Source organism: Lepidochelys olivacea (assembly GCF_965140295.1).
Source record: "Lepidochelys olivacea isolate rLepOli2 genome assembly, chromosome: 3".
Taxonomy (NCBI): Eukaryota; Metazoa; Chordata; order Testudines; family Cheloniidae; genus Lepidochelys; species Lepidochelys olivacea.
The window spans coordinates 138,778,519-138,803,172 of NC_140413.1; the positions used below are offsets into that span (position 1 = coordinate 138,778,519).

Genomic DNA, 24,654 nt, shown 5'->3' on the forward strand with positions numbered 1-24,654 from the left:
ACCTCCCCCACTGCAACTTGAGACCATTGCTTCTTGTTCTGTCATCTGCTACCCCGAAAACAGCCTAGCTCCATCCTTTTTGGAACCCCCCTTTGGGTAGTTGAAGGCTGCTATCAAATCCTCCCTCACTATTCTCTTCTGCAGACTTAAAAAACCCAGTTCCCACAGCCTCTCCTCATAAGTCATGTGCCCCAGCCCCCTGATCATTTTCGTTGCCCTCCGCTGGACTCTCTCCAATTTGTCCACATGCTTTCTGAAGTGAGGGGCTCAAAACTGGATGCAATACACCAGATGATTAGATATTTGTGTGGCTGAGAACATCTACCTTCAAGACATAAACCAATTACTAACTGATAGGTGTTAGGAAGAAGCTTCTTCTATGAGCAGCTAATGACATTATTGCCCACTATGGGTTTTTTTTGTCCTTTCATCTAAAGCATCAATTACTGCTGCTGTCAGAAACAGGATGCTGGATTAGAGAGTCCACTGAGGTAATCCAGCCTGGCAATTTCTGTGTTCTTATGCCCCTTTGTTTCCATTTTAGTTAAATTACTTCATGGAATTTAATCCCATGATTACAAAGCAGCCCCTCCCAAAAAAAACCCTACAAACAAAACAAGCAAAATTGCACTATATTTGTTTTGAAAGTAGGATTTTTTTTTTAAAATGAAATGCATATACTCACTCATGTGAACCAGAAATAGAAAAATAAAATATATCTTTTATATAAAATATTGTTTGTAGTTTCAAAATAGCTAACCAGCAGCAGTGTTTAAACCAATTGTTATAAAATATTTATATATGCACAGGGGAACACTTTACCTGTATCCTTTACTTCAGAGTTGCATTTGGCTGGTGCTGTTTGATTTAATTCGTTTCATATCAAATGTTTTTATAAGAGGAAACAATGGTATTGTGGTTTTAATATTGATGAGCTTACTGTCCTGAGGATAATTGTATATGTACCTTCTCAATACAAACTGTTTGTTTTATATGGTAATTATACTAATACAATATCCCACTCAAAGTTCAATGTATATCTTTGAAAGTGTGTTCAATGGATCAGTTTGCATACACACCATTTTTTATTTTTAGAGAGGTTTTTTTGTTTTTTGTTTTGTTTTTTAAAGAAGGAGAACTTATTTAACTGTGTCTTTATGGTACAAATGAGCTAAATGTGTAAAATACACATGGTATTGTGTAGCCTATTGAAGTAACATGTTTAAGAACTTTATAAATTATTAAACTAGCATATTTGTATTTTTGGGGCTTACTAGTTTATTCCTCTAGGTAATGACAGAGTAATTATGGTACCTCTCATTTAACTTTTCTTCTTCTTTTTTCCAGGAATTTGAACTTTGAAGTCCTGAAATTGTAGCTATTTGATAACAAACTGAGCTGTGATCTCCCCTAAGCTTACAATGCAAGCAATTCAAACAGTGGAAAAAGAAGTAACTCTTATAAAGGAAACACTTTTCACAGAATCTTTTATAAAGAAAGAGGAACGTAGCAGATCCACAGTGCAAAAGCAACTGTGTCAGGAGCAGCCATTGGAAGGAGCTGTCTGCAGCTTTCAGTGCTGTACTGAGCATGTCCCAGTAGAGCACTGTGCAAGCAGCATATTATGCAAAAAGGCAGCTCTAGCAGATGGGGGAGAGGCACAGCAAGCATTTGCGTCGCTTGCATCACCACCGCCTGAAAACAAACCTGGATTGCTAGAGAGGAGCTCGCCGACAGGCCAAGTGAATGAAATCCAGCAGCATGGCTTGATTTCTGAAGGGGTTGGATTGCTAAAAATCATGGGGAACCAAGATGGGAAGATAAAGAAAAATACAGGTGATGTATGTGAAGGAGGAGAGGATGCGTCTGGGCCCAAGGATACAGAAGGCACAAAGAAGGGAGCAGGAAGCAAAAAAGGACTGGGGAAGCATGGTAAAGGAAGTGAATCTGGCAAAAAGAAGGGTAAGTCAGACTCTCGGGCCTCAGTGTTTTCAAATCTGAGGATCAGAAAAAATCTGTCCAAGGCTAAAGATGGGACCAGTAGTTCAAGGGAGGATGTTTTAGAAAGCCAGGCCTTGCATACAGGGGAGCTGGACAGTGCTCATTCAATTATTAACAAAACTCCGGATATAAGCATTTCTGCAGATGAAGCGGGTCTCTCGGACACAGATGTTGAGCATTTTGAAATTACAAATGAAACTCGCCCAGCTGCTGCAGAGGCACAGGATGGACAAAGGACCAGCTCTGGCTCTGATACAGATATATACAGTTTCCATTCAGCCACAGAACAAGAGGATTTGCTTTCTGATATCCAGCAAGCTATTAGACTGCAGCAGCAGCAGGGGGCAATTAACATTGGAACTGAGGAGCAGGTCACCAAAACAATGGATCCACACATGGCTAATTCTCAAGCAGCCCCCTTAGATCTTGAACGGTTTCTTTCAGTGACTAGCAGTGACAAAGAGAGTAGCCCAGAAACTGAGCTGGCTGTCTCAGCAATATCTGAAATTACAGAAACCATTCCCCACAGTGAAATTGAAAGTGAACTGAAAGATACAGCAAATGTAACAGCGTATCCTGGTAACCATTTATTTGAAACACAAGAACACAAGCTATGGACTGCTGAACAGGAACATCTTGAGGCTGAAGTGAATGCTGTAGCTAGTGAACTCAAGGATTATCCACATTTAAATGCAGCAGTGGCAGAAAATGGGTCTCACATAGACAGTTCTGCATTCCATTTTCTGTTCCCAGCAGCAGATTCGGAGACTAAAATTAGTGAAGTACAAGCTGTTGATTTCCCAGGTTCTGGAAGAGATGATGATTTTTCAGATGCAGGCCATGATCATGCTGCTGAGACTCAGGAAGGCAAATGCAGTTTATCAGCCAGCCAAGAGGCACTGGAGAGTGGTTTTTCTACTGAAATGAAAAATGGCACTTTGTCATCTGGGGAGATAGTGGAAAGTCCTCAGCTCAGTTCCCGATGCTTTAAGCCATACCTAATTAACCCATGTTACATCAAAACCACAACTAGGCAGCTGAGTTCTCCCAGTCAGTCACCTTCTCTTTCCCCATCCCAGAGCCCACTTTTTAAGAGACGACACGAGTCCTTCCACAGAAAAGAGAAGGAATCAATCAAGAAGCAAAGGTCCGTCAGTTTGGCTGGTTATTTCAGTCGATCAGCAGACTGGACAGAAGAGCTATCTGATCACAAAGGTGAAATATCTAAAAAGGTTGGCTCTGCAGACTTATTGGAGTACAGGAGGTCCAGGGAGAGATTGCAAGAAGAAAGAGAGCCTTTGACTCACTCAAGGAAGTCCTCAGGGGTCCAGGCTTCTACTGATAACTTTCCCAATGTCTTTACAGGTGAGTGACTTTTATTAAGTTTAGTAAAGTGACTTTCTGGGTGAAAATCTTACAAGTATACATTTCAGACCTCCAAAATAGCATGTGCTAAGTTTAGATTCAAATCTTATCTGTGCAAATTAAGGCCCCAACCTTGCAAACACACGTGCTTTTTATGCATGTGAGTGATGCCGCTGTGGTCAATGGGACTACATGCAGTCATAACATTAAGCATATGCATAAGTGTTTGCAGAGTTGGGGGCTTAATTTGCTGGATCAGTATTTAATGCTTTACAGTTTCTCCACAGGTAAGGGTATTAAATATATTGAGAATTTGTAGTTGAAAACTGTTCTAAAATGTTCTGTCACAGGTAAGTTGGCTCTCTGGGTGTATAGAACATTCAGAAAAGAAACTTTCGTGTGTGTTATGTGTCTATTGTATTGCAGTGGTGCCTACAGGACTCAGTTGTGCTGGGCACTGCACAGATATGGAGTAAACTGTGGGAGATGAACATTGAGTCTCACAATATAGATTGATTGGTCAGCATCTACTTATTCCAAGTTTTAAACCCCTCCAAAATAGTGGATCTGTTGGACCTACTTGATGTTAGACACATTTACATATCTAACAGTAGCACTATTCGTTCCTCTTACAAGAAGAGGCATGTGGTACAAAATGGAATCAGGAGTTCAAGCACAGAAGGGCCACACTGCAGAAAACAGGCTTTAAAAGCTTGTGATGGAAAACTTGGTGGTTTTCGCCTGTTTGCCATGCAGGCTACATTGTGTAACTCATTCAGGTGTAACCTATTTAGGAAAGCATTCACTGATCTTGCCTGTTAGGCATCTTATAGCATTATGTCAGAAAGCTGAGAAATGCCTATTTTAAAATAGCACGCAGTTTGATTGGAATGTTCTGTATTTACTGCCCCTTATTTTCCTCTTTTGTTTTTGGAGATATTGTGTGTGTGGTTTTTTGGTCTTTGTTTAAGTTGAGCCTTCAACAAATAGAGCAGGCCTGTGTCACATCTGTCACATCTGTTCCCTAATTTTCAATACATCTCTGATGTTTTGGAAAACTATGTAAGTTATAAGATACTGCAGTGCTACAAAGTTTACACAAATATTCCTTTGTTCAATTGGCTTAATCTTACACACAAGCTAACACCAGGCTAGATTTGGAAGGAGATGGAAGTCATACTGAATACATAATTTTAATTTACCCGTCTTTCAATGCTGTTTGAAAAAATGCTGTGAGTACTATTTTTAGCACCTTTATAAAGTGTGACAGGTTTCAGAGTAACAGCCGTGTTAGTCTGTATTCGCAAAAAGAAAAGGCATCCGATGAAGTGAGCTGTAGCTCATGAAAGCTTATGCTCAAATAAATTGGTTAGTCTCTAAGGTGCCACAAGTACTCCTTTTCTTTATAAAGTGGTGGGTCTAATTTTGCTTTCTTAAAGAAACATTGTCATGATTTTAAAAAATCATATATAAGACAATCATTTTTACTATCCACAATTCTGTTTCTTTAATAAAAAGGTAACTAAAATATCTCCTTGTTTATAGCCAAGATTTTAACCTTATTTTTAATCATGTATTACCATTTGTGCTCCTCCTTTACCCTTCCTACTTCACTCAGTTTGCACAGTGCAATGTGACAGTTTAACTTCTTGTTTCTAGTCCTTTTCACTAGCTGTTCTTGTACAACAGCACAGTACTCCTGGATTTGTGGTGTTCAGATTGAAATATTACATATTAGTCATGATTTTTATAATTCAATGAGTACATTTTTTTAAAGGAGTAGACTTGAGCAAAAATCCTCCATCTAAACTTTGGAGTCAGAACCCACATCTTGATCTGAATTCCACGTCCCATCTGCATTAGATTGAATCTGTGCCCATTTTCAAATCGCTCCCCATCTTCACCACAAACTTTGGATCTAATTTTAAAACTCCCCACATCAGAATTTTGTATTTTGCATCTATTTTATACTGGAGTTATTAAATTCTTTTCTAACAAATAATACATAAATATTTGCTGAAAGCAGTGTCTTAATAAAGCTTTATAATTTAAAAAAATCCCACAAACTTGTTCACTCATTTTCTCTCTCTTTCCCCTTTATGGTTGTGCTTTTAGAATAGATTTTAGTTATGATAAAAACTGAAGTATTCTGGTTTATTTTAAGATCCTCTTTTCCATGGATAGCTTCTCATTTCTTACAAATATATTTTTTCTCATCCTGTAAGCACTTCTTGGTTTTCATTCCCTATATCTCCAACAATCTAAAGAGTGTAATTGTGAAAGGAGTAGTGTCCAATGCAGCAGTAGCTCTGTCTGTCATAGAAATTACTGTGACCCTCATTTGCATGCATATGCCAGCTGTCTGTGCAAGCAGAGGGTGATTATGCCTTTCATGTTATGCAGGATGGTTACCTTTAAAATGAAAGAACTAGAACTATAATTTATGCATAAAAGAACAGGCTATTGTCCTTTTTTATTGCCTGCAAATTGACAGAACAGTGTAAATAATAACAACTGGTGGGAAAGAAAATGGGAAATAAAGGTAACATTAACTTTCCCAGAAACTGTCCCTATTCTCTCATATAGTATCAGAAAAGCTTCCCTTGCTTTCTACTAAAAAATATTCCCACTGAGCATCCTTCACAGCAACATTTATAGAAATAAAATATGGTATCTTCCTGACTCTTGAACAGTATGCTTTTTCTGAAAAAAATGTATTATTTATTTCCAGCAAATTTAAGTGTGGTTGAGGGATTGGGATTACTAAATAGATTTTAAGCAAGCAATCTTTATGGTTTCTTATGTCTCTTTGAAATCTAAGTATCTTGTCTAGAGCACTACATCTTGCTATGCAGCGCTTGCAGTCAGTACATAATATCTGCATTCTATATAGAATCAAGTCAAGTATTCCACATCAGTTCTGTTACTGATTTTAATGACAGCAGGTTGTGAGCACATGACTGGCCTAGTTTACAGTGTATTGTATTTAGGCTCTGTGCCCTGTGATTATTATAATGATCCACGTGTTCTGTTTTAAGGCTGTTCTAACACATGACATAAATAGTACTGAGCAGCTGAAATTGTAATGCTAATATATTTCATATTCTGTTGCGATTTTTTTTTCTTCTAATTTTTGATAGAATTGATTTAAGGAATTTTTCTTACTATAGTTTAAAAATAAATAGCTAGTGGTCAGGTGTCAAGCTGTTTTAGGAAAACATATGCAATATAGAAAAGGAGTACTTGTGGCACCTTAGAGACTAACCAATTCATTTGAGCATAAGCTTTCGTGAGCTACAGCTCACTTCATCGGATGCATACCGTGGAAAATATAGAAGATGTTTTTATACACACAGACCATGAAAAAATGGGTGTTTATCACTACAAAAGGTTTTCTCTCCTCCCACCCCACTGGTGCTATTACCAGCAGGAGAGTGGGGTTGGGGAGAGAAAACATTTTGTAGTGATAAACACCCATTTTTTCATGGTCTGTGTGTATAAAAACATCTTCTGTATTTTCCACGGTATGCATCCGATGAAGTGAGCTGTAGCTCACGAAAGCTTATGCTCAAATAAATTGGTTAGTCTCTAAGGTGCCACAAGTACTCCTTTTCTTTTTGCGAATACAGACTAATACGGCTGTTACTCTGAAGCCTGTCAATATGCAATATAGGTTGCCAAGAAAGCAAGTTTGCATATTTTTATCATTTAAATCCTGATAAACCATAATACCAGACTAAGCATGCTGTGGGGCAAGTTTATAGTTCATTCTGAAATTAAGACAGTGGATCCATTTTTTAAACCGATAGCTGTTTGAAATTGCAGCAACAGTAATTACAAGAGTCTAGATTTCAACATGATGGGCATTGGGAGCATTATTTTTCACTTATGGTCCCAACAGGACTAGAGCAGGACATGAATGGAAAAAATCAAATCCTGCAGTTTCTGGGTATGTCTTTGAATTGTTTTCCTGACATTAATAGAGATTTTGTGGTAGAAAAATGGAATTGCTGGTCCCCAACATCAGAATAATGGACATAGAGCTAATAATTTTGATGAAGGCCTTTTTTTATTAACTGCATATATCATAGTATTAACCATAGTAACTTTGATAGGATTTTTAGTAGAAAGCTTTACCAGCTCTTTTCCTGTCTTTAGGGATTCACTCAGTCATTTCAAATGGTAACGTATTAATTTTGTTTAAAAAAAACAAAAAAACCCACCCAGCTTTTGGCCTGACTGCAAGGTACTTGCTAAATTTGTTTGAATCTGTTTGAATTAGACACATGCATTTTTAAATGTTTGGTTTTTGTCTGTCTGTCTCTCTCTCTCTCAGAATAATTAACAATAATTAAAAACCCCTGAAGGCAATCACTTTTGTGGGCTTAAAGTCTGATTCGCTTTTACACTAAGGCTCCTTTACAGCACTCTGGCAGTAAATGTAATGTCACTTATGCACACTTTAAGGCCTCTCTATGCTGCCAGACACTTGTAAAGGGACCTTAGTGTAACTGAGAATTTGGACCGGAGTCCCTTGATTCTTTGAAATGTTTATAAAGTTTGGTCACTTCAGAAGGCTATTGAGTGTGCTCAGAGAATTTTGTTGTAGTTTTGCTAGGTATTTTCTATTTCATATGACATCCTCAGTGTGGATTTAAAAATATCATCCATCAGGAAAAAATTTGTTTATAACACTAATGATATTTTGTGCTCTAAAAGCTATTGGTAAATTGTAAGTGGTGTTTGTCAACAGTAACATAAAATATGTCCTTTATCAAGAAAAAATAAATGCAAAACCAATCAACGAGAGCTAAACTATCATATGTGTTTGAAAATGGACAGCGATGAGGCTTATGAAATAAATACTAATGCAGCACTCGTGTTGCCCTGACATTTTTGTTTCAAAACTGCCCGTTTGGGGGATTCTGGGATGTAAAGACCTATTACAACTTCTGTAATGTAATGCTACCCAAATAGTTCTAGGTTTCCTGATCACTATTTTTCTGAATCTTCATTAGGACTGTAAGATTGAAATGACTCTGCAGCTATATTTCTTACATGACTCTCTTTTGAGGAGCTAGACCTGAAACACAGCCTTGCTCCTGGGCAAGCTAGAAATTGTTTGGGTTGAGTGGTGAGCTGTTTATTGGGAGGATAAAAAAAAGTGGTGGTGGGGAAATGAGATCAGAGTTACAATAGGGTGTGTTAAAACCAGACCGTTCTGCTTGGATCTATGTATGTATGAGACAACACCACTCTTATACCCTCGGTGTATAGTAAGTGGCTAGAACTAGTCATTAAAGAAGATCACATGCTTGACTGCTTTACTTCTTGTTTAAAGAGAGAAATTGAATATTCAAATGTGAATAATTACATGAAATGACATTGACTGGATCTAATCTTGTTTTACTTTTTAATTAAATATGGATACAAAAATTTGACTATTTTATTTAGGGATTTTTTTTTTAAAAGATTTGTTGTTAATCTTCCTAGGGCTTTTTTGTGGGTAGGGTAAAGCCTACTTTCTGAAGTAAAGCACTCATGCACACACAAACTCTCCTTTGTTTTATCAATATTGGTGTGTATCTGGCATTGGAAAGGGCTTCTGAGAATATTTCACACTGCTTGTATGTTGTGGGCCAGATTCCGATCTTAACTGCAATGGTGTAAACCTGCCTAAAATATTCAATTGTACAGTGCTGTAGTTCCGCTCACAGTTTGGCTCTGTGTTCTGCTGTTCAGCCCCCACCATGCTAACTTGAGCTCTGCCACCTCAAAAATAGGGCTGGTGCTGACGGGGGCAATAAATGTGCATAGGTATTTCTCAGCGTGATTACCCAGGTTTTTGTTTTAGCTGGCAAATTTGGGCATCTAACTCCCTGACATTTGGGTGGATTTTTTTATTATTATTATTATTATTATTAGAAACTTATCCAAGATAACTCCTTACTTTTTTTGGCTTTTACTTCATTAACAAATACTTAGGTCACAGGTCCCGTTGAAACAGCTAGCAAGTCTGCAGCCACAAGGGATGTTGGCAGGGGGAGTGTGAATGAGATGTGCTTGCCATCAGGTCTAATTATGATTAAAGCATTGCTGAGGGCAATGCTGAGAGTTTTAAGGGTGTTGGGGAACCAATTGTATTAGTGGTTCACTGTAACTGAGAGAACTCTGGAGCACTACTTGGGGGCATACCTCCCCCCCACTTGCCCTCATTTAAAAAACAATGTTCACAGGGCCCTGGAAACAAAAGATTCGATAAACTGTCTCACTTACCATTGGAGCGACATGGGACTGTTACAGCATCAGGCACCTATTCAAAATTAAGTAAGGGCAGATACTCCTGGACTGGAGTTGAAGTAGTTGCTTAGCTCTCTTTTTGGAATGTATTGTGTGAGGTTTCGGCCTTAGGTCTTTGTACACCTGTTTTCAGCTCCAACACCCCCCTTTTTTGTTTTGCTACACACAGTGCATCGTGTAGGGAATGAATCATCCTACGTAATACTGTACGGCATGTGAGGTATCCATTATTCCACTGAGATAGAAGTAGGGAGCAAGTGGACTACACTTAGGGATACTTAAGGATTGGCTTTGCATGTTCTAGTGTGAAAAGATTGGGCCCTCAGAGGGAACTGAAATGACTATTTCCCTTTTCTTCTTTGTGTGTGCAAATTTAAAAAAAAATGAAATTCCAAATATTTAAACCAAACCTCACTGTTGCCTATAAGGTGTACACGCGCACACAGATCCTAAACCCCGTGCACACAGCAAAACACCGAGCGCACAAAAATTTGCACAGAAGAAATTTTTTTGCACACGGCCTATCAAAAATTAGAGGGAACACTGCAGAACATGTAAGCTTACAAAAATATTCTACTGATTCAGCTAAGCGCCCATTTTTCTGCCAAGACCTGAGTTCAGACTGTTGGGTTTCTGAATCCATCCTGCAACTCACAATGACTTTGAGCTGAAGTGCTGTCAAGGTTCCTTCCCCACTCTGAACTCTAGGGTACAGGTGTGGGGACCTGCATGGAAGACCCCCTAAGCTTATTCTTACCAACTTAGGTTAAAAACTTCCTCAAGGTACAAACTTTGCCTTGGCCTTGAACAGTATGCCCCCCACCACCACCAGGCGTTTTAAATAAAGAACAGGGAAAGAGCCCACTTGGAGATGTCTTCCTCCAAAATACCGCTACCACCACCAAACTAATACTGGTTACTGGGGAAGAGCTGTTTGGACGTGTCTTTTCCCCAGAAATACTTCCCAAAACCTTGCACCCCACTTCCTGGACAAGGTTTGGTAAAAAGCCTCACCAATTTGCCTAGGTGACTACAGACCCAGACCCTTGGATCTTAAGAACAATGAACAATCCTCCCAACACTTGCACCCCCCCCCTTTCCTGGGAAATGTTGGATAAAAAGCCTCACCAATTTGCATAGGTGACCACAAACCCAAACCCTTGGATCTGAGAACAATGAAAAAGCATTCAGTTTTCTTACAAGAAGACTTTTAATAAAAATAGAAGTAAATAGAAATAAAGAAATCCCCCCTGTAAAATCAGGATGGTGGATACCTTACAGGGTAATTAGACTCAAAACAGAGAGAACCCCTCTAGGTAAAACCTTAAGTTACAAAAAAGATACACAGACAGAAATAGTTATTCTATTCAGCACAGTTCTTTTCTCAGCCATTTAAAGAAATCATAATCTAACACGTACCTAGCTAGATTACTTATTAAAAGTTCTAAGACTCCATTCCTGGTCTATCCCCGACAAAGACAGAATATAGACAGACCCACAGACCCTTTGTTTCTCTCCCTCCTCCCAGCTTTTGAAAGTATCTTGTCTCCTCATTGGTCATTTTGGTCAGGTGCCAGCGAGGTTACCTTTAGCTTCTTAACCCTTTACAGGTGAGAGGAGTTTTCCCCTGGCCAGGAGGGATTTCAAAGGGGTTTACCCTTCCCTTTATATTTATGACACCCCTCATTTGTCATTTTGGGTCAGGTGCCAGCAAGGTTACCTTAGCTTCTTAACCCTTTACAGGTGAAAGGGTTTTGCCTCTGGCCAGGAGGGATTTTATAGTTCTGTATACAGAAAGGTGGTTTCCCTTCCCTTTATATTTATGACAAGAGCCTTTGCTCAGATTGATGTATTTTATCTTCTTAGTTCTGTAGTAGTCCCATAAGTACCCAGTTAGTTTTGGGCCCCAGTTGTGCTCGGTCTTGTACAATAATTCAAGGAGATACAATCCCTTCTCAAAAAAAAGATGATTTTTATTACCCTAGCCTATCAAGTGCTAGTTTTAACAGGAGTTGGACCTAGTGATTTTATCCTGATTCCTTTAGTGAACCAATCATTAAGTTAACATTTCAGTAAGGCAACATTTTTCTTTATCTACAAAAGTCATATGGCTATATTTGTGAGCACAAAATTACATAAGAAAATGTGATATGTTGTAATAGATTTTTCTCAACTAACGAACTGTTCAATCTTAATAGCCCATGTTTTTGTAAGCACAGCATTTAGCAACTCTCTGATCTCTTCACCTTCCATTTATATTGAGAGCTATTGTTCTGAAAGAGACATGAATAAATCTTTATAGTCAGTTTGTCATTTGTGATGAATGTCCTCCATTTTGGGGTAGAAGCAAAGCACAGAAATTAACAATAAAATATTTGCAAGCCAGCTATTGAGATGTATATCCTAGTGTTATGAGGCTGTCTTCTTGCATCTCAGAACCTTCTTCAAGCAAGTTGTTTCTTTCCACCCTGAACAATTTCTGTGCTGTTGCCTGATCCCAGAAGATACAGCTTTTGCTGTCGTAAAGCACTCCCTAGCTTGGCAGTGAAAATAAGGAGGCCTCAATCCCCAGGTTTGAAGTAATTTTCCTGAACTGCCAGCTCTGTGCATCTGGTCTGGACGAAGTATAGCATTCTGTAGGAATTAATTATAGGAGGAAGCTTTGATTCTGTGGCATATTTGATGCTGAAGTCTGGATATGTTAACTGCCTCTCAGCTTGTCCCCAAAAGAAGCATAATGGATAGAATGCATTTGCAGGGGAAGAGTTAGGTGAAAGTGCAGTAGAGAGAGAGTTAACACATCCCCTCCTAAACTTTCACTCATAAGAAAAGAGATCGGTGCAAAAGATAACTCAGTGCCACAGTAAAATGGATATTTGAATACATTCCTATATGTTAGTAACCATCTAGGAAAATCGTATTTCTCACTAATTCACATTAAAAATAAGGAATCAACTCATTAATAGTCTTCTCTGGCATACAACTAGCATCTTCATAACAGATGATTTGCTAGTCTTATGTCATTCTGCAAAAAGTTTAAAAAAAGAAAAAAAAAAGGATAATATGCCTAGAGATACTTGAAGGAAATACTTGGTTATGTCAGTGTACAAACTTTAAGGCCCCAATTCAGCAAGTTAGGCATGTGGCTTTTAAGTAATATAAAAGTAATATAGGAGCTCACTAATTTGTGATACAGTTATTGGGGTGGAAGGAGTCAGGGTTTTGTGTGAATAAATGGTCAAATAAAGGGTGGACAAAGCAACACAGCTGAAAGTCGTGAAAATCATGTTTCCCTCCTGAATGCAACAGTAACTTTGGTAACTGAAAGCTTGTTGCTATGTGCTATAAGGGCCATATTCTCCCTTCACTGTTTGTATAAATACCTATTGGCTATGTTAAAAAATGTGTTGTTGATCCAGGGTAATTCAGGCCCCAGTGATATAGCCCACAGACAATAACTAAACATTTATTTTGGCGCACTTTACAGTGTGAGGTTGAAAACGCTGGCTAGCCCAGCTATATAAGCAATTAGGAAGTAGAGGGCATAGTAGGTGCATTAATAAAGTATTATTTTAAAGATTTTTTATTGAAATTAAAAAGAATGGATTGCATTAGAAATATTGTGTATAAAGGCTACTGGCAAAATCCAGTACTATGCCCTATAAAAGACTGGCTTACTGTGTGTGTGAACAAGATGGCATCATTTGAAATCAGGGTATCTAAAGTGAATAATGATTTTTTTCCAAGTGTATGGGTGTTGCAGCAGGGCAACTTGGGCAAGTTTTCAAACAATAATAAATATGGCTGACTATGAAAACGTAAAATTGTACATAGAAAGGAGGCATTGGACATTCTTGAAAGGCAAGAAGTGCAAATCATGCAACTGCACAATTTGCATAGTAATGCATTGTTACTTTGGTATATTTTTCCTTTTCAATTGAAAAATCAATTTAATTTTTTCCTTCTGTTTCCTCATCACAGTGTCTGTTTCTTTGCTAGTGATGGGCACGCTGTAAGGGTCAATAAAAATAAAGACTTTTACTAGACATTTTAGGTGCCTTGGAAACTCAAATATAAATACAGCCTGGGAGAAACTCGAACACTGAGATGAAGGGTGGGGAGAGGGGAATGTGCTGCCTTAGCCAGACCATGGAGAATGCCAGGTTAACTCCATTAACAATATCTCAGACCCTGCAGGGGGAAGCCCTGAGGCTCCTGCTTGGTTTGTGGGGAGACTCTCTCCCCCTCCTGGGGGGTCTATTTCACATCCACCAACCCCTCCCCGAGAACTGCAGTCCTAAAGGCCACATCAGGCCCCTTCTCTGCCACTGCTGCTGGTCCTGTCCCTGTTCCTTCAGCCCTTCTCCTTCTGTGAAAGTGTAACACACTCACTTCTCTGGTCAGACAGGAAGTTGGGATGAGATGCTTTGAGTCTACCTATGTACTTTTAATCTCTGGTAGGTCTCTCCAGCCACAGACTGGAACCACCCAGCAGTGACCATGTGCACTAGGAGTGTTTGTGGGTACAGCATCCACCCCACATCCTGTTTTAGACCCTTGTTTCACCAGGTGATTCAGACTCCTGGGCTTCCAACTGGGAGAGAGCTGGGAAATCATGAGCAAAGGAAAACTCAGCAGGCCTCTTCCATATCATCCCCTTGCTTTTCAACGTAGAGAGGAAGGGGTTTTTTCTTTCCTCAGTTTTTCTTTCTTGGATTCCAACATCACAGTTATCACTGAATGGAGAATAAAGCTTCAATGGAGCATAAAAGAACCGACTGCTTGAGGTGGGGACAAAACTTCCCCCATTGGTTCCGTAATTGTGCATTATTGGGTTTCTTGCCCCTTTCTCAGAAGCATCATGTACTGGTCACTGTCAGAGACAAGTCACTAGAGTAGATGGTTTCATCCATTACGACCATTTTTATTTTCCTATAATGTTATTGTACCTTCATAAGAGAAATAGCCCAGAAACTTTGGAATCCACTATGTGAATATCATTTTGTATGATCTTTTTTGTTTGATCTGAGGTTATGTTTTCTGATTTCTAATCATTTATAGATATTAGAAATACCTAAGAAAGAATAAATTATTTCCCACTCCCCAGTAAGTTTTGAAAAGAAATTTCAGAGCCAGGAATCAGGGAGCAGTTAAAGGGAAGGAAGATGCCAGTGTTTGAAATATTTGTTTTGCTCTGTGTATGAAGTAGGAACACAGTGACTCCTTTTCAGCTATGCTGAATGTTATGGATCTGAGGCCACAGCTCATTGCTTTACAGATATTTATTTGTGCATCCACCAAGGAAAGTTACCTGTGAATGAAAATGATCCACTGATGTTATAGGTGATGAGAAGAAAAGCAGTATTTTTGCTTCTACCAGAGAGAAAACAGAGTAATGAGAGTTATGAAAAGTGGTTTAACAATACAATTGAAACCTCAGGAAGACATGATATAAAAATGTTTTGAAATTCAATTGGAGATACTCCAAGTAAATAGCAGATCTAATGAAAGTCATGTTAGGGTACTGTAGCACTCTCCCTAGAATGAAACCATATGTAACTGGTGGATTTGTGACTGTACAAAAACCTCAAGTTGGGGCCGCTGGTATAAACAAGAATCAATGACTTGAAAATGTATTTTCCATTAGAGATGGACCCAGACTTTCTTTTTTTGTTTTTTTTGGTAAATGGCAGATGAAATGTGCAACAATTTGAAATGGAGCAGTTTTACTATATTGGATTATAAAGATCAGTATAACAGTTTGCACAGACAAAGGAAACCCTCAGTAACACCTTCCTAAGAGGCATCAGAATGACTTTATAAGACTAGACAGACACAACCATGGGTTTCTGACATGTTGTGAGATCTTGGCAAGGAACGCAGGTTTCCCACCAGAAATTACCACAGAAATAATAGAAACCATTGCGCAGAATGAAATGGCTTGCTGAGAGCAACTGAGGACCTGGACAATCCAACATAGGAGTTGCCAGAGATGTGAGTGTTGCCTATACTTTTAAAACCAGAGAGAATATTTTTTTTCTTGCCTACAAGTACTTATTAATGATCACATGGATAAAATGGGAACTGATCTGGGGACTCTATTCTCTAATTTTGGAGTGGCTATGGTACAGAATCTTTTATAACATATCCTTGGAGTCTGCACTAGAATAATACAGGAACAGTACTGGCGACAAATCAAGGTCCCAGGGAAAATAATGTAACCTGGCTTGTGCTGTAAAAGAGAGATCTAGCATACTGTCATTATGCTATCCCATGTTACAATGTGTATGATTGAATTAGTTCCATGTTAATAAATTATCCAAGATCTTGATGAGCTGATGGGGACCAGCAGGGATAGGGATTTGTAAATAAGATCTAGAACCTGAGTTTTATGATCAGTGGTTGCAGGTGCTGTGCCCAAATATTGTACAGCCAGGTCATGGATAAAATAGGTTGAAAAACAGTGTCTCTGGTTATTTAACCCATTCTGTGGAGTTTTTTTTGGAGTATACAGCAGCACCCATTGTATTCATTTTGAAACCATATGCATTTGCAGAGACTGGCTTCATCTCTGTCATAAGTATAAAGGGAAGGGTAACCACCTTTCTGGATACAGTGCTATAAAATCCCTCCTGGCCAGAGGCAAAACCCTTTCACCTGTAAAGGGTTAAGAAGCTAAGGTAACCTCGCTGGCACCTGACCCAAAATGACCAATGAGGGGACAAGATACTTTAAAATCTGGAGGGGGGGGGAACGACAAAGGGTTCTTTCTATCTGTGTGATGCTTTTGCCGGAATAGATCAGGAACACATCCTTATAATTCCTGTAAAGTTAGTAAGTAATCTAGCTAGAACATGCGTTAGATTTTCTTTTGTTTTAATGACTGGTAAAATAAGCTGTGTCTTTTTGTAACTTAAGGTTTTGTCTAGAGGGATTCTCTATATTTTGAATCGGATTACCCTGTAAGGTATTTACCATCCTGATTTTTACAGAGGTGATTCTTTTACCTTTTCTTTAATTAAAATTCTTCTTTTAAGAACCTGATTAATGTTTCATTGTTCTTAAGATCCAAGGGTTTGGGTCTGTGTTCACCTGTACCAATTGGTGAGGATTCAAGCCTTCCCCAGGAAAGGGGGTGTAGAGCTTGGGGAGGGGGTATTTTGGGGGAAGACGTCTCCAAGTGGGCTCTTTCCCTGATCTTTGTTTAAAACGCTTGGTGGTGGGGGGGGCATACTGTTCAAGGCCAAGGCAAAGTTTGTACCTTGAGGAAGTTTTTAACCTAAGCTTAGAATAAGCTTAAGAATAAGCTTAGGGGGTCTTTCATGCGGGTCCCCACATCTGTACCGTAGAGTTAAGAGTGGGGAAGGAACCTTGACAATCTCCATCGGGTTGGGAACCATGTTAGCAGTATCAATCTTAAACACCATTTACAACTACTGTTAAAAGATGGTTGGGCCCTCTACTGTGTTTAGACAAGCCATGCTGAAGCACTTTTGAGTCCTGTTGAAAACTAGCTCTGCTAACATGGTTTTTGGGCCTGAGCAGATGAACTCCAGGTTGGATGTGGGCTGATATCAGTTGTGGAATCCATTACTTCACTTGAAAACAGTTAGGCTGCTGGTGTAAAGAGACAGCTGCCTGTTATGACAAATATGGTCTCACTGTTTGCTTGTACTCTCCTGTCTCTCTGTCCAGCTGTTGTCTTATAATTAGAGTGGAAATACTTTGAGGCAGGGACTGTTTTTGTTTTGTATTGGTAAATGCCTAACACAATGGGCTCCTGGTCCGTGACTGGGTCTCTTAGGTGCTACGGGAATATATTACTACTATTAATGTAGGTAATTGGGTAGAAAACATTTACTAGACAAATTCTTCTTAAGTTTACCTGTAAGTGGAGCTCAAAGCTTGAGTGTCAAAAATACTTTACCTTAACACCAAACAGACTGTTCTTGTGTAATATGCTTCTGTCATTTAAAAAAAAAAAAAAAAAAGGAAGGGTAACCACCTTTCTGTATACAGTGCTATAAAATCCTTCCTGGCCAGAGACAACATTCTGTTACCTGCAGAGGGTTAAGAAGCTCAACTAACCTGGCTGGCACCTGAACCAAAGGACCAATCAGGGAACAAGATGCTTTGAAATCTTGGGGGTGGGCGGGTGGGGGAAGGCTTTTGTTTGTGCTCCTTTGTTTACATCGTGGTTCTCTCTTGGGACTGAGAGGCCAGACAGAAATCCATCTTCTCCAACCCATCCTAATCAAAGTCTCCAATATTGCAACCAGTATAGGTAAGCCAGGCAAGGCGGATTCGTTTCTTTTGCTTTATGTGAATTTTCCCTGTGTTAAGAGGGAGGTTTATTCCTGTTTTCTGTAACTTTAAGGTTTTGCCCAGAGGGGAATCCTCTGTGTTTTGAATCTGAATACCCTGTAAAGTATTTTCCATCCTGATTTTTACAGAGGTGACTCTTTTACCTTTTCTTTAATTAAAATTCTTCTTTTAAGAACCTGATTGATTTTTCTTGTTCTTAAGATCCAAGGGTTTGGGTCTGTGTTCAACTGTACAAATTGGTGAGGATTCTTATCAAGCCTTCCCCAGGAAAGGGGATATAGGGCTTGGGGGGATATTTTGGGGAAAGACGTCTCCAAGTGGGCTCTTTCCCTGTTCTTTGTTTAAAATGCTTGATTCTGCATAAACACCGAATGGGGCACCAGGAGAAAGGGAATAGATGAGGTTAGACCATCCGCCTACCCCCATCTTTACCTGTTTGTAGAGTAGAGCCAACCTATTTGGATTATTATGGTAGGACCTGGGTAAAACAGAGGGGAGAATTGCCTTTTTCATTTGAAGCTTAGCATTTCCTTTTGGGTAGGCAATGGATGCAGGTATTGGCTCTTGTAGCCTGCAGTACAATAACTGAGAGAGCTTTTGTAACTGGAGGAGCAGGATATAGCAGGTAGCACATTAGAGTGAGAAAACACTATCTCTAGGGGATTCAGATCTCTCTGAATTTTGGCTTTTGATGCAATTCACCATGCATTTGGTGTTGAGAAGAGGATTAGTCGTCCATTTGTTATGCAACAAGATTGTGTGTACAAACTTTGTCACATTATGGGGGCAGGGCATGTGCAAAATGTTGTTTAGCATTAAGAACGTATCTGTCAATGAAAAGTCAATCTCTTAATCTCTTTATATAAAAATAACTTTGAGAAGAACAAGACCTGAACCAATATACTCTAAGTCAGCAGAGGATTATTAGAAACTCTCTGGTGGGAAAGTGCAATAAATTCAGTCTCTAATCCTTGAATAATGTGTATAATCTCTCAATTCAGTCCACAGGCAAACCAGAAACTAAAATGCATGCTTATAACCATGGGTGGCAGGTATCGTAGGCAGGGTTAGGCTGTGCCTCACCAAACAGCCTAGTGTGGCTCTGCCCACACTCCATCCTCGGGCTAGGCCCCATCCTGCAGTTCCCATCCCTCTGCCCTGGCTGGCCCAGGCTGCCTGGGGCTGGTCAGCCTGCCTCCTTCAGGGACTTGGGGTGGCTGGTGCTGCAGCTGCACCACCCTTGTGCCAGGGGTGGGAGCACTGGGGCCACGCCACCCGGCGTGGAAGCAGGGGGACGCAGTGGTAATGCGGGGCCTCGGGCTCAAGGGGAGGGGCTGAGGGCCAGCCTCCCTCAATGGCTGGGTCACTGGCCTCCCATGCTTACAAGTATGTGCATTTGTGCAGGAATGGACACACATACATGAGTATCTAATAGCCATTTTACACTTTGAAAAACTCCCCCCAGCTCCCATAAAAAGTGAATGGAATTGGGCACCTAACTCCCCATTTGTGCCTTTGAGAATCGCTGCCTGAAATCTGTAATACTAACAGATATTGTATTTGGGCTGACTGGCACAGATTAATTACAAAACTAGCAGGTTCCTTATCTTCTTGTTTTTCCCCCAAAGTGTTAACTAAACATTAAGGCCCTCATCTTGCAAGCAGATAAGCAAGTGAGTATTACATGCCTGTGAATTTAGGATTTACATTAACCCTAATGGGACTGTTCGCACACCCAAAATTAAGCAAATGTCAGAGGCGTAAGAGTGTGCAATTAAGCTCTTAAAAAAAACCCTGTCAAAATGATTAAAAAAATTAATAGTGATTAATCGCAAGATTAAAAAAAATAATCACGATTAAGCACACTGTTAAACAATAATAGAATACCAATTTAAATTTATTATAAATATTTTTGGATGTCTTTCTAAATTTTTCAAATATATTTATTTCAATTACAAGGCAGAATGCAAAGTGTAGAGTGGTCACTTTATATTATTATTTTTATTACAAATATTTGCACTGTAACAAAGAGAAACAAAAGATAATGCAAGTCAAAGCATGAAGGGGCATACGAATGTTTTTTTAGCATATCTGGCACATAAATACCTTGCAAAGCTGGCTACAACAGTGCCATGCAAACTCCTGTTCTCACAGCCAATGGGAGCTGCGGAGCTAGCACTCGGGATGGGCTGGGGGCAGCGTGCATTGCCACCGGCTGCTCCTCAGCCTAGGAGTAGCCGGGACAGGTTGTTGCTTGCGGGGAGCTGCCTGAGATGAGCACCCTCCTGCAATCCCAACCCACTGCCCCATGCTCCCTCCTGCACCCAGACTCCCTCCTAGCACCCATGCCTCGCACTCCCTCCTGCTCCCCACCTCCTTGTCGGCCCCATGCCGATCGGACTATAAACTGGAATTTCAGTGAAGATCAGAAATGCCGATTTATAGAGTTTTTCTGGTTGGTGATGTGCTAGATAAAGCTGTTTTTACTGTATTTGAAAATGTAGGAAAAACATGCAAAATATGTAGAATTTAAATTTGGTATTATATTATTGTTTGACACTGTGATTAAAAGTGTGGTTAATCATGATTATTTTTTGAGTTAATTTGTTTTGAGTTAACTGCAATCAATTGACAGCCCTACTAAAAAATCAAGAAAAACAAAAGTGAAAGGTGATTGTGCACTATTAATTTTGTACCCCAGAATTTCAATTTGATATGTTTTAATTATGCATGCATCTAAGTCTGAGCAAAAGTTGTCCGATGAGGTATTTAATCAATAGCATTTGATCATATTAGATTTCTGTAATTGAATACTCAATTAATGGCACAAAAACATACTGTGTTCCTTTTATTACTTTACCCACATGTGTAAAATTACTGTGCTTATAAGTTTGAGTGTTTGTGTTTGTGAATAGAAACACTCCTTCTTCCCTTTCTTGATGGGGAACCTGCTGTAGTATCTTCAGAATGCCTCATAATTCAAGTATTTTGCCAGGGAATTTAGGTCAAGCATGCACAGACCCTTGACTGAAATGAATATAAAAAGGGGGCAGAGTATAAACTGTGTGTGTGTGTGAAATAAAGTTACAGATCTATGAAATAACTTTGTTTCAAGGTGTTCGGTGAATTGATTTAATCCTACTGACTTTTTCAAATATTTTGACGGACAAGTATTTTGTAAAATGTCATGCAGGCTTCTTGCAGTCTTACTCATAGCGTATTATTGCTTATAATACTCCTAGGACAGATACAGTGTTCACTTCTATAAGATTACTCTTGAGAATAAGTTACTCACTGGTATGATTAACGGTTGCACAATCAAGTGCTATACTTTCTGATGTACTGTATCTTTCTCCAAATTAATTTGTGAAACAGTGGTTAATGACAGAAGTAGGAATTGGAGGGGAAAAAGTGATTAAAAATCCCACTCTGCTTTGTTCATAAACTCTTTGAGAAAGAGAGTATCTCTTTTGTACAGCACCTAACACAATAGGGCTCCAATCTTCAGGCATTACTGTAATGCAAATAATAAATTACAAAATAAAAATCAAACTTAGCTATGCTGATATATCCATGTTCTTTGACTATGGTAAAATTGGACCATTTATTCCTCTATAATGATCATCCTTGAAAAATAAAATGTCAGGGTATGGAGTCAAGAAAATCCTTAAGGCTGGCTTTACAATTTTTGCACTGATTTTTTTTCTTTCCTCCTCCCCCCCGCCTTCATTTATCACTCTTCAGTAACAGCAATTGTGGTTTAGGGCATTCTGCTAGTGGGAATAGATTATCAGTTCTGGATGCCCTGGAGTGGAACCCATTAAGTACTACAGTAATAGTTATAAATTGGCATCCAAATAAATTCTAATGCAGAACCCAGTGAACCAACTAAATTAGGAAATGAAAAAAGAATAAACTGATGGCGGACTTGATATAAACTGCAAGCCCTAAAAATAATGGCATAAAAAGAATTCACCTAGAATTTATCTTTTTTTGGGGGTCTGACTATATGGAGCTGGTTCACAGCCAGGGCCAGATTAATTCTCCTGTGGGCCCGAGGCTATTAGATTTTGTGGGGCCCCCGTATACAAGTATTTTACCTAATTTAAAACAAAATTATCACAATTATGGCATTGAGGGTATTAACACTGTCAAGGTTCCTTCCCCACTCTGAACTCTAGTGTACAGAGGTGGGGACCTGCATGGAAGACCCCCCTAAACTTATTCTTACGAACTTAAGTTAAAAACTTCCTCAAGGTATAAACTTTGCCTTGTCCTTGAACCCTATGCTGCCACCACCAAGCGTGTTAAACAAAGAACAGGGAAAGAGCCCACTGGGAGACGTCTTTCCCCCCTCCCCCAAAATATCCCCCCAAGCCCTACACCCCCTTTCCTGGGGAAGGCTTGATAAAAATCCTCACCAATTTGCATAGGTGAACACAGACCCAAACCCTTGGATCTTAAGAACAATGAAAAAGCAATCAGGATCTTAAAAGAAGAATTTTAATTAAAGAAAAGGTAAAAGAATCACCTCTGTAAAATCAGGATGGTAAATTCCTTACAGGGTAATCAGATTCAAAACATAGAGAATCCCTCTAGGCAAAACCTTAAGTTACAAAAAGACACAAAAACAGGAATATACATTCCATTCAGCACAGCTTATTTACCAGCCATTTAAACAAATGAAAATCTAATGCATTTCTAGCTCGATTGCTTACTAACTTTTTACAGGAGTTCTGAAGAGCATTCCTGATCTGTTCCCGGCAAAAGCATCACACAGACAGACAGACAGCCTTTGTCCCCTCCCCCCGCCCCGCAGCTTTGAAAATATCTTATCTTCTCATTGGTCATTTTGGTCAGATGCCAGCGAGGTTATCTTAGCTTCTTAACCCTTTACAGGTGAAAGGGTTTTGCCTCTGGCCAGGAGGGATTTTATTTATATTGATGACACGCCCCCAAATACAGATAGGGTGAAACACTAGCTGTGATTTCTTCCTGGAGTGTTAGGAGATAACAGAGTTAATAAAACACATGCACCTCTAAATATACTACCAAGTGTGTAAAGACTAACAATATTTTCCACATCTCAAGGATGATTTTAACCAGTTGATTCTGGGAAACTTTCACGGGAGAGTGCACCAGCCACTTTGTTAGAAGCTCCTGAGATGTGTTGGATGTCAAAATCAAAATCTTGGAGAGCTAAACTCCACCGAATAAGCTTTTGTTATTTCCTGTGGCGGTATGAAGCCACTGTAACGCAGCATAGTCAGTTTGCAGGTGGAAACGCCATCCCCAAACGTATGGGCGTACGTTTTCCAGAGCGTAGACAATGGCATAACATTGTTTTTCACCGACTGACCAGTTGCTTTCCCTCTCAGACAGCTTCTTGCTGAGAAACACTACAGGATGGAATTCTTGATCCAGTCCTTCCTGCATTAAAACTGCTCCCATACCACGCTCAGATGCGTTTGTGGTTACTAGGAATGGTTTGTCAAAGTCTGGAGCCCTTAGCACAGGGTCAGACATGAGTGTCGCTTTAAGCTGGTTAAAGGCCTTCTGACACTCTTCGGTCCACTGAACGGCATTGGGCTGTTTCTTTTTGGTTAGCTCTGTCAGTGGGGCGGCGATTTGGCTGTATTGTGGTACAAATCACATGTAATATCCGGCCAAGCCTAAGAAGGATTAGACCTGTTTCTTTGACTTTGGGACAGGCCACTTTTGGATAGCATCCACTTTGGCCTGTAGAGGGCTGATAGTTCCTTGACCCACCTGGTGTCCAAGGTAAGTCACTCTGTTTCAGCCTATTTGACACTTCTTAGCCTTAACAGTTAGTCCTGCCTCCCTTATGCGCTCGAAGACTTCTTGTAGCTGTTCCAGGTGTTCTGCCCAGGAATCCGAAAATATGGCCACATTGTCAAGGTAGGCGACTGCATATTCTCCCAATCCTGCTAGGAGACCATGTACAAGTCTTTGGAAGGTGGCGGGTGCATTCTGCAGCCCGAAAGGGAGTACATTAAATTCATACAGCCTGACATGTGTGGTGAAGGCTGACCTTTCCTTGGCGGATTCATCTAGCGGTACCTGCCAGTACCCCTTGGTTAAGTCCAAGATAGAGATGAACTGCGCTTGTCCCAGTTTCTCCGATAGTTCATCTGTGCGTGGCATTGGATAGTTGTCTGGGCGAGTTACAGCATTTAGCTTACGGTAGTCCACGCAAAAACGTATTTCCCCATCTGGTTTGGGAACTAGAACCACTGGAGATGCCCGTGCACTGCCAGAGGGGGCGGATTATCCCCCATCTGTAGCATATCCTGGATCTTCCGTTCTGTAGCAGTTCTATTTTTAGCTTGAGGAGACACCCGGTAAGGTTGGACTTTAATTGGGTGAGCATTACCTGTGTCAATAGAGTGGTATGCCCGTTCAGTCAGTCCTGGGGTGGCTGAGAACGTCGGTGCGTAGCTAGTGCACAGCTCCTTGATCTGCTGTTGCTGCATACACCCAAGGGTCATGGAGAGGTTCACCTCTTCCACACCACCAGCACTTTTCCCTTCATAGTAGACATCTTCAGGCCACCCAGAGTCATCTCCTCCCTGGGCTGTAAACTGACAAACCTTTAATTCCCCTAAAACATCGTCCTCCAAAGCCCCTGTGTTAATCCAGCCC

General features: G+C 39.9%; 1 protein-coding gene across 1 annotated transcript in view; it reads left to right on the top strand.

Annotated features, from left to right (window-relative positions):
• The first annotated feature begins 1,633 nt into the window (after positions 1 to 1,633).
• The window catches only part of FMN2 (formin 2), a 246,456-nt gene continuing 223,435 nt past the window's right edge, over positions 1,634 to 24,654 (top strand). Inside the window, exon 1 of the mRNA XM_084623958.1 lies at positions 1,634 to 3,366. Within this exon, the coding sequence (XP_084480084.1) occupies positions 1,800 to 3,366 (1,567 nt within the window). The 5' untranslated portion in view covers positions 1,634 to 1,799. The remainder of the gene's footprint in view (positions 3,367 to 24,654) is intronic.